Here is an 11,515-nt window from a genome sequence, read left to right as displayed (position 1 = left end):
TGTACACCGTCATGTGCTACGACTTTGGCTATCGATCCTGCCGCTATATCTCGGGTATGATAAGTATACACTCTACACTCTAAAAGAGGTTTACACGCTTTGAGCCATACACTCTTAAGCAAAATTACATGCTTTTGCCACACAACAATAATCGTAATCTGTCTTGGCCGCATTTCATTTCTTTGAAGCGGCGAGCCCGGTACTTCCCAGTAACGAACGGCATGCGCGTTATCAGCATTGCATAGCATTCCCCGACAGGAAAGTAGCGGGCGCGGCGTTTTCAATAAAGGAAACGCAAGCAAGGCAGATGATGGTTATCGCTCTGTGGCAGATATACACCCCAGAGGATGTAAATGTCTTTAGAGTGTAAAACAGTCGCACCCTTTCAGGTGTATATTTGCCACACAAAAATAATGGTCATCCGCCTTGCCTGCATTTTCTTAGTTTAACCCTGCGAGCCCGGTACATCCCAGTTCCGAACGACATGCGCGTTATCAGCAAGACAGAGCATTCCCGATAGGAAGGTAACGAGCGCCGAGTTTTCAAGGAAGGAAACGCAAGCAAGGCAGATGAAGATTATTGTTGTGGGACAAATATACACCCCGAAGGGTGCAACCGTTCTAAGAGTGCACTCTTCAACAAATGTACACCCTTTGGGGAGTATATTTGCCACACAACGATAAGCGTCATCTGTCTTGCTTCCGTTTTCTTTCTTGAAAACGCTGCGCTCGCTACTCTCCTGTCAAGAATGCTCTGTCTTGCTGATAACGCGCATGCCGGTCGAAACTGGGAAGTACCGAGCTCGCAGCGTTAAAGAAAGGAAATGCGGACAAGACAGATGACGATTATCGTTGTGTGGCAAGATACGACTCAAAGGGTGTAATTTTGTTTGAGTGCAAGATCAATTAGGCAAAATTTTTAATATTCACTATAGGGCCATGTGAGCTTCACTGCGTTGTAAGGGGGTTCAGAAACGAACGATACAATTTTTTTGTGGCAACGTACATGCTGCGTGGTGAGTCGTTCCAGCTTTTAAAGAAAGCCCGCGAAATATGAAAAAAAAAAAACCACGTGACTGCGCTCGTACACTATCGTATTGCACGGCTCTCAACCGTGCGTTGAGCCTATCGCTTATCAGGGACGACGGCGCGTCCTTTCCGTGGGCCACCGCCAAAGATGTTGACGCACTGTGAAGCCCATGCCTAGAGCCGCGGCTGCTCACTTCGCCACGGCCGGTGCGCGCGGTGCTTTCGCACGAAGCGCTATTGAGAGCGGCTCCAATACGAGAGCGCCTGAACGCAGTCTTCTGGTTTTATTTCCTATTTTGCGGGCGTTCTTTTTACGCCGTAAACAATCGTCACGCAGCATGTAGTACGTTGCGACATAAAAATTACATCGGTCGTTTCTGACCCCCCTCTACAACGCAACTACGCGCACGTGGCCCTAAAGTGAATTTTAGGAAATGCGCAAATAATCCTACCTCATTAAATGATTCAGCGGAATATAATAGATACTTTGAAGGCCACATGATGGAAAACCGTATACAATTGGTTTCATTTAGCTGCGGCTAACCACTTTCAAAATTAATGGTTCATGTTGCGTGAAGCACCCCGTATATATATATATATATATATATATATATATATATATATATATATTAAGAAAAATTATGGGGTTTTACGTGCCAAAACCACTCTCTGATTATGAGGCACGCCGTAGTGGAGGACTCCGGAAATTTAAACCACCTGGGGTTCTTTAACGTGCACCTAAATCTAAGTACAATATATATATATATATATATATATATATATATATATATATATATATATATATATATATATATATATATATATATATATATATATATATATAAGACACTGACCGGAATGACAGCCATCGCCTTAGCACAAGTCGCTCCCATAGGTGGCAAGTTACCTCTTTCTCCAAGTTCATTTCTGTTTTCTTCATTATTTTCTACATTTTAATTTCAAACACACGTAATTACTCGTATGCATCCCTTGGCTTCATTGTCTGCTGGCTTTATATGGTGAAACCGGATGCAGTGATATGAACCTCCGCACTGAATATCGAAAAACAAACACACTTTTGCTCTGAGTCTTTTCGTTGCTTCGCAGTTCCTTTTTTTACCAGTCTTTAGTATTGATGCATTGTATTTACATTGAAAAAAATTGTGGTTAATTTAAAGGGAACGAATTCTTTGACCCTGGCACGAAATAGGGCAGAAAAATGTGTTGCTTTAAGGAACGCGACGATTTACTCTAAAAATATACTTGGGCCAGGTTGAAAAGAGGGCCTTCACAAAAAGCACTTCTTGCTTTGAAAAAAGTTTTTCGAAGACACAAACCTTTTAAGCAAATATTAAATTTCAGTTCGTCCTAATAAGCTAAATGAGAAATATAAATGTTGTTCTGCTTACTAAATTGATTTATGTTGTGATCGTGTTTTTCACGATATGTATAATTGTGTCCTGTGTTTTGCTGTGTATAAAGTGTGTTACGTCTTTTGGACATACAAAATATTTGGTTTTATATATGCGCATGTGTACTTAACTCATGCACGAAACTGCGATTCATGCACTGTTGGACTGTATTGTGTTTATAGATGTAATTTTCTACTCAGGGTCATTATTTTGTGGCATTAATCACTTTTTTGCGCATATTTGTTTCCTTTCCTAAGTGACAAGGAACAGCCGGTGCCACCATAAATGCGTCAACCTCTCGTAGTAATTATTTCAATAACAAAAGAAATCATGTCTCGACTTCCCAGCATACATCGCCCGCCAGTCACCACGTTCACCTCAAGCATTTTGCAAAATACATTGCTAATTTATCCGGGCATCCGCGCAATCACTAAATAGAACTCCCAAAAACAAACATGTTCAAGTTTTTTTGTGTAATCTTTAAATCATTTATAGCTCTACCGTAAACACACTACAATATGCCTCGCTCAAGTCCACACGTATTTAGGCTCTATACATATATATATATTTTTTTTCTTTACACTGTGTCGGACTTTTGCAGCTCATTTCTAAATCATGAAAATACTGCGACTCCAGCCAGTTGCGAAAACTAAGCTATTCCCATAACTTCAGGGGAAGCGGTGCTCGAAGAAATGGAGCTGATAAAATTTGATTAGATGTGGTGCTTGCACTATCACTGAACTGATGGTTTAATTTAGGCTAAAAGACAGCGCAGATTTACTGCGCAAGAGAATGCACGCAAAACACGCATGTGTGTATACCTTAATTTACATCGGTTATAGAAATCATGAGCAGGAACGCCACACAAAAAAAGAAATTAAAAAAAGAAATAAATAATCTTAACGACATTGGCAACGTCTAACTGCCTCTGGGCATAACCTACGTGGGGCTAGAAAAGGTGATTCACTTACCCCGAAGCGGAATACCATTCATACTGAGTCCAGAAAGATTGAATTTATAGGTTGCCTGACGAGAACACAGCTTGCAAATGCCAGAATATATAATGTATATACATCTTGTGGAATATGGCGCACCAGTAGCCGGAGACAAAGTCCATTCCGTCGACAGGTCATTTTAATGACACTGATTCGGGTGGCGAAGCCCTGCTAGCAGTCAACAGTACCCGTTTTCAACTCGCCCTCGACGGCACGCTTTTTTTTTCTTGATCCACAGCGATAAAAGCGACATTGCAGGCCACGCGGTGCAGGTAATCACCGAGTTCAAGTTGGTAAAGTTTTTGTATCGGCCTTTTTATAACACTACCTCCTTGTTGCTTTAGCTGACACAACTTTTGTAATAACGAACTCTTCCGTCTGGTGTAGAACAGCGGAAACGTGTCGAGCTCATAATTGTGGGGCCATGGGTTGAAATATCGTTGGGGGAAGCCTTTTTTAAAGGTTGCTGCGTCATTTTTCTCTTTTGATGTCTTTTGTCCTATGCTTCACCACCACCCTTGACACGAAGGGCTAGAGCCATGGGGAGCGAAGCGACCCGTTGCGTAGCCCAGGGGGTGGGAGGGGCGGTGCTTAGGTAGATGCTGCTTAAGCGGCCGCTTAACAATGAATAATGACGCGTTGTTACGTTGTTACTGTGCGCCTCAGGGGCTAGTCTCGTGGCTACGAAATGAGCAGATAGGAGTTGCAGCAGATATTCCTTTTGCCATCGCTTCCAAAAGTTGTCTGTAAGGAACTTCCGGTAGGCATGTGGACGAATCGCATCTGCTCGCCTCGACTTGCTGATGAGTTCAACCAGGCTATATGGTATGGTAGTGAGCCGGCGTCCAAGTAATATATCGGCAGGCGTCAAAGGGCGCGGTTCTGCTTCGTCTGTCTGAACAAAAATTACAAGCCTGGAATTGATCATTCCGACCTCTGTCAGCACTGTCCTAATTTCTTGGTAGTTCAGGGAGGTGTTGCCGAGAACAGTGCTCTGCGGAGCTCTCACGGATCGATCGAGCCAGTCACTCTTACCATCGTCCCCAACATGGGGCATTCGGCATGATAAATTTCCATGAGGTCCAGTTGTTGAGATGTCTCGCTACGTCCTTTCCGCCGCACATCTGAAAGAGCCACTTTTGGTCAGCTTGTGTTATTTTGAAAGGTCCGTGCACTGTCCGAACAGATGACGCTAGACACTCCTCATCGGCTGATAAAACGCCGCAGATACAATAGGAATGCCTCACACGTCATGCTGGAAACGAGCTCTAGGTGAAATGCTCTCGAAACAGCACAAGTGAAAAAGTGCAACATAACATTTGTAATCGAGAGTTAGACGGAAGCCCGTCTCGTCGGGATGCGACAGGACAGAGAAAGACGTACGCGGCCAAGTAAAACTTATTAAGAGACAAGACGTTTCGGCGTCTTCTCTAACATACTACTTTCCGTGTTCGTCTTGTGCCCGTGCTAAGAGTGGGCCGGCGAAGTCCCCAACAACTTCAACAAGGTTAGCCGGCGGTATCCGGTCACTTGGTAAAAGTGCGCTTGGAGCGCTTTCTGCGGTGGCTGCGAAACCTTTGTACGCATAGTACCTACGTATCATTTTCTTGTCTAGGATACCCGCTATACAAATCCAGTACTCTCAGCTGCGTAAGCGTCCCGCGCATTCCACCGTGTAATACTTTGTGATGAGCTCTGAGTAGCAGACCAGAGCAAGTACGATTTTCTCGGACTGTTATTAAGTGCGTTTAATGGGCGGAGATCGACGATACGGGACGTGGGTCCCATTGGTTGTCCTCGTGGTATGCAGCTGAATTCTATAGAGAAGTTCTTGCGTTTGGGCGTACTTAACCCAGTAGTGTATAGCATCAATGACTTCTGTCGCCTTCAGTTGGCCAATCTTTTGTGTCATGTGTCTGCAACACCCGTAAATCTTAACACCCAGACTGTGATCCTCAACAGGCGCTGAAGTTTACTGAAAGGCTCAAGTGGATTGAAGATTATCGCTGCCGGTGCTACATAAAGTGAGGCTACATGATTTCTGAGAGTGTCGTCAACGTCCAACGAAATGAACTGCTGTAAAGGTCACTTGTCCATTGGTCCGTGTAGCCATTCAGGATCATGCCAGCATTTAGAGCTGGAAGTCATTTTATCAAGTCCTGCGCCACGCGTCAGCAGATGAGAGGGATTCTCCAATCCGGGGCAATTTCTCCACCCGTATGGTTCTCTTCTGCATGTAATCTACGTAATCCGATTTGCCACGAACTGCTTCCATTTTGTGCAGTCTCGAATCCACGACAATACAATCAAAGAGTCGGTCCACATACTCCAAGTGAATGCTAGTAATTGCACTGGTCACGTAGGTTGGCAGTCTAGCGTCAAGCAGAAGTTCCAAACGTGGTGCCGTCGTTCCCCTAATACTATCCAGACATGACTTGGCGATCAACAACATGGGTCGTTCGGCCACGTCCGTCAGGGCGTAAATCGCGGCTCCGTACGCATATGAGCTGGCGTCGTAGACGTGCAAGTGCAACACGCTGGGTAAATTCTATCGTCTTTCATGATAGCGAGGAACCGCTATATCTGGAAGAAGCGGATGCTTTCGGACTCAGCCTTGTATTCTTCACTAAGGTCCCCGGACAATTTTCCATCCCAGCTTTCTCCTCGTGTCAACAGTTTTTGGAGTAAAATCAGTATGGCGATTGTGTACAATGGCTACGTGTCTTCCGAATTTCTTCAATGAGGCAACAAAATATAATTCCATTGGAGTTTCCTTGATGTCCTGGCAGACGTGTGCAATCGCCGTGGCGCTCAACACATCTTTCACGTGAGAAAACTGACTCCGTAAGCGCAGCTTCCCTATTCGTCGTGTTTCGGCCACCTGGTCTGAAGTGCTGGCGAATATGTTGAGGGCTATTTGTGCAGACCCAGTAAATTTTAGGCACAGGTGTCTTTACAGAACTTCGGTAACAAAGGCGCGTTGGCGGCCACCATAGACGTAGCGACATGTGTTGCCATTGATTGCCCAGGCTCGCAATGTTCGGAAGAAACAAGCGTTGGATTAGTCATTACTGTGTCATCGCCCTCCTACAGATTTGCAAGCGGTCGTACTTGCGCTGTCGTTCTTGACGCCTTGCAAGGAGCTGTGAGCAATTCTCTGTGGGTCACACATACTTGAGGCGTGGTAACCTCTGCACCTTGAGCAAGAGATCCTTCGCATGCAGTCGCGTGCCCAGTGACCTTTGACTGTACACTGAAAACATCGTTTATCGCTGGATTGCACTTACTTCATCTGCGTCAGGGCCATACCACTAGGGCACGCTTCTTTAGTGCGCTGTCTTGATGTGCAGAACACGCACACACCTTCTTGCATCTATGAGAATCGCGAGCCGAGTTCGTATGGATAACAGAAAAAACAGGCTTCTAGTTAAGACCGCGAGATGGCTGACTGGACGCAAGTTGACCGCCGCTGTGCTGCACGTTACTATCCAAGTAAACACTCTTCTCCAGGCTCACAAGTTGGGCATGGAGGAGCTTGTGTAGGCTATCTAACCCTGAAGAAGAGGCAGCGTTGTCTGCTGTGTCACTCAGCTCGTGTGGCGCAGGTACTATGTAGCAAACTATGACGTCTAGCGGTAATGCCTGCTGAAGGATGTAGCACAGCATCGATGAAGATGACGTTTTTTTCATCCCCGATAATTCCAGGCCTCGGATGTTGACGAGTACGTGGTCATATAGTTGTCTGAGAGCACTGCTGTGTCACCATATGAAGGAACTACGAGTCAGCAGGCGCTACCTTGCGAAGTATTCTTGCTACTGGCGCGTCTGGTCCCCGAAGCGCTTCCCCAGCCTAGCTATTGTGTCCTGGTAACGTGCTTGTGTTGTCGGAAGACCCGCAACCACTGAAGCCACGTCTCCTGTGAAAAACAGTCGTAAATAATGAAATTACTCCGTGGCCGTAAAACTTGCATTGCTATGAGAAATCTCAGCGGATCGCTCCCACGATTCGGTCCATTTGCACACGTCTCCAGAAAAGGGCGCAATGGTGAGTTTCCGTAGCTTGGCTCCCGTTCTTTTCTACAGTGTAGCGACCGTCTGGGCAGTCGAGTCCTCAGCTGCGAAGGTCATCGTACTTCAAATGTGGTCCCGCCTGCTGTTGATCTCAGCAAGCACACGCGTCGCGTTGTCTTCACACTTGAGGGTTGTTTTGTATTCGGTTTGGAAGTCTTCTTCCGTGATGAAACTCTCTGTAGTTCCGCATTCGTCTTGTGGAGTTTATAATTATTTATGTTACGCCTTCCGTAGATGGAGTCGAGCTGCTAATGCGTTGCGGAGTCGTTACGAAAGAGGGCACTTGCCTCGTCGGTGATCCGACTGTTCAGGGATCGTCCTGAAGTCGCTTCGTCTTGAGCTTGTCCGTCGTCAACCATGCAACTCATAGCCGTTCGTACGTTCTTCCGGGGTTTCGGAACCAAATTTGTTGAATACGGCGTACCGGTAACCGTAGACAAACTCGATTGCATCGACAGGTTAAACAAAAGGCGTTTTAATGACGCTGACTCGGACTGCGAACCCCTGCTATTAGTCAGCAGTCCCCTTCTTTTCATCGCGCTCATCTACTCACTTCTTTCCTTGACCCGCACGTCACTTGCGCTAAAACAACGCGTCGTATGCTTTCTTTTTTCTGGATGACCTATCCGCAGAGGTCTGCCAATAAGTTTACTGAAATTACGGCTAGGCTTAGTTGATTTTCGTGCCCAAAGTGGAAAGGTGACCGCTCAATCACAGACTTTCCATTCTTTTGATCATTGTTATGTGACCACCTGGTCTTAGTTGTTTTGTAACGCAAAATATGTCGACCAGCAAGTAAATAACACGAAATAAATTAAAATAAATGAAATATGGAAAGTAACTGCTAGGCCTTTGCCTGGTAATTAGCGCACTGTGAAGTCAAGATGTTGTTCGCCCTCTTAATGGCTATAGAATTTTCTTCATTTCACGAACTCTCTGATCTCGGTACCGTACGCTCAGGTGACACTAGTCTTCAATTAGCATGATAAGGCGCTGATCTAGGAAACTGTCGTGCAGAAATATTTTTTTGCCTGCAAAGTTTTGTGCGTTTCACAATCGTGTTCGATCACTTCATCCCAGCAAGTGCATCATTGTGCCGCATATAAGGACAGAGTGCAGCGAACGTGCACGCACACTATGTTGCGCGTGATGCTTGATGATTTGCCAGAAGATACGCATTAAATTACAACACGGAAAGCTCTCAAATGTGGCAGATGTCATTCTCGAATCTTGACGGTACTTATTTCGCTTGTTCTCTTCCTACCGTGTTTGTCCACGGCTGCGATGTTGTGTTTGCTATGACTGTGTAATGCTTGCACCGCCGGGAACTGACACTCGGCCAAAATTGCGTGCCTTTGGCAGGCCCATAACTTGGGCACTGACTAAGAAGTTGAATTAGCCTACTATTACTTCGATTAATATTATGACAAAGAGATAACAACAGCTGACGAGCCCGAGATGGTAACAAACCCAAACACAGTGAATTAAATGCTTTTGTATTTCTTCTTTTGTACCATCTTCAAGCGCTGCCATTTCACCTTTGGGGTATCTGACCAGACACGCTCAATATGCACTTTCCTGACCAACTCCGCTGTAACTTGATTAGGGAAAGTAGTATGGAACGGCCACTCACAGGAAGCGTAACCCAGAGGTGATAGTACCCGAAAACGTGGGCGTAAAAGCAAAAGTAGGCGAGATCAAGTCGATCGGCCAGGGTCACCAAGAGAAGGAATGCGTGCTGTACTGTGGCCAGATCTGGGTCATCGAGAGTCTGGAAAAGAAAAAAGAACGAGTGAAACGCTTAAAGTAGGCCGGGCACATAGCGATCGCGTAGGGTCTGCTTTGATTATATGTAACAAGGAAATGATATCAGCTCGGAAAAACATTAGCACAAAGGGCGAATGTGTTAACTCAATGATTCAGTAGGTCACATAAGATCGCATGCGTTTATTTTATGCCTCTTGTCCTCATTTGTACTACATATGCCTTGCGGCAAATCACCCGGGTTAAAAAAAAATCACCGACGATTATGATATTCTCTAATACTAAATTTGAGCGCCGCTACATACATATGTGTTCTCATTTCCCGATATATTGATGTGCGCGGACAACCCGTCTCGTGCGGCACGTTCTGTCTCGTGCACCATTCGGAGCGGTCGCACCCGCCGAGCCCGTCTTGTGTGGCACTACGGTTTTCTTCTCACGCTTTCGCCATACCCTCCTCCACTGCTTTCCCACTCGCGCTCGCTTCGCTATCGCTCTTTCATCCCTCGCTGCGCTTTGCGTTCGCTCTTTCATCCTTCGCTGTGCTCGTTCTGAGACTTCATCGTGCTGGCTCGCTCTGAGACTCCATCGTGCTAGGCGGCCTGAAGGATCCTAGCCAGCCACGTGGTGGTAGCTTACCACTTCGAAGTGGCTGCCGTATACGTAAGGCCGAAATTTCACGGTAGCGCAAATGAGAGCAAGGCGCTCTTTCTCCGTCCTGGAATAATGCGCTTCCGCTGTTGACAGTGACCGGCCCGCGTAAGCTATTACGCTTTCAACTCCGTTCTTCCTTTGAAATAGCGCGGGACCGAGGCCTATGCTACTTGTGTCGGTGTGGATCTCCGTATCGGTGTCTTCGTCAAAGCATAGAGAAAGAAATTCCATGCCCCGAATTTTCCCTAGATATGAACAAGATGCCATGTTTAGCTCACCGAGGACACTATAGAGAAACAAACAACCGATCTCGTTATATACCCTTCAGTCACGGCATACACGTTTGTGAACGCGACCTATTTTTGCCATAACTGTGCAGTGATTGCAAGGAATAGACAATGAGCATTAAATTGTACATTCTGATTTCTTAAAATACACCCTTTTCACTTCTGAATCAAATGTATGGCTTCACACGACCACTTTCATTATGGCACTACCGTCTTTGACGGGACGTTTGAAGTGGGACGTTTCGGTAGTAATCGCGAAAGATTATTTCTTCCCTTGTTTTAATGCTTCTGCCCAATAATTAAGCTGTGCATGTAATTCGAGCGGGTGATTCAATTTATTTAATGGAGAAACGCAGCGTAAGTGATGGTACAATAAATGAATATTTATTTACTATGTAATTATGACGGGTCACTATCAAGTGCGGACTCATTCTCCCACCTTAACTTGTTTTCTGTATGTAGCCTCCAGCCCGTTGGGATAAAATTGCGTACATTTCACATTTATCGACAGTCGATCGTAATTTGTGAATGAAGGTATTTCACGGAAATACATGAAAACACCAGGGTTTAGTAATTATCTGCGACACTTGCATTTAGAGCAGGGAAGTGACAGCTTCGCAACGAATTGCACTTAAAATCTTTCTACTTTCACGAAATTTCACGCTCGCATCTCGTGCGTTGTTCTAGGAAACATTGCGATTAGCGGCAGTATGACACCCTGTAACGCTTAAATGAGTAGCTTTCAACAAAGGCAGTAATGAACCTACACAGAATAAACATATATCGCTCGTCAGTCGGAACATAGTTTCGTACGTCGAATAAATAAAAACACCGTGCCCCGTATATTTTGCCGAGGATACCGGGGGGAAACAACCAAATGCCGTGTATAACGCATAAAAATTGAAATAAAGCGACCAGCCAGTTACTGTTTCCAGAGTACACAGCGCAAATTTTCGGTACACATCACCAAGAAGTGGCCCTAAATTTTTCGAAATATGAAATATCTGCTGCGTTTGCTCCTGCCCGGAAGGAAGTAATATTGTAGCTCGTATTTAGGAACAGCCTGAAAATTAAATCGTCGGTCAGAAGCGACAAATGTATTTAGAAAAAATTCAAGTAAGTGTTCTATTGATGTTGAAATGACTCTGCGAGTTCGACCAAGGTCATTTTCACAAGCATAATTATGGTAAGTAGTGATTAAACAAATAAAATTTGACAGTTACACCTGTAAGAAGTTCAATTAGATTTCTGATCGTGATAAGATACTAAGGTTCCAACGCTGCAATGGACACAGATTAAATAGC

The 11,515-nt window shown here is 45.2% G+C and overlaps 1 protein-coding gene across 2 annotated transcripts in view; it reads right to left on the bottom strand.

Annotated features, from left to right (window-relative positions):
• LOC126531878 (uncharacterized) overlaps positions 1-11,515 on the bottom strand; it is a 117,116-nt gene that overhangs the window by 6,274 nt on the left and 99,327 nt on the right. For both annotated transcript variants that reach the window (XM_055070657.2, XM_050179614.3), the window contains exon 4: positions 9,140-9,277. In XM_055070657.2, coding sequence (XP_054926632.1) covers positions 9,140-9,277 — 138 coding nt within the window. The remainder of the gene's footprint in view (positions 1-9,139; positions 9,278-11,515) is intronic.

The sequence above is a fragment of the Dermacentor andersoni genome, chromosome 4 (genome assembly GCF_023375885.2).
Source record: "Dermacentor andersoni chromosome 4, qqDerAnde1_hic_scaffold, whole genome shotgun sequence".
Classification (NCBI taxonomy): Eukaryota; Metazoa; Arthropoda; class Arachnida; order Ixodida; family Ixodidae; genus Dermacentor; species Dermacentor andersoni.
This window is presented reverse-complemented; position numbering and strand designations above follow the sequence as displayed.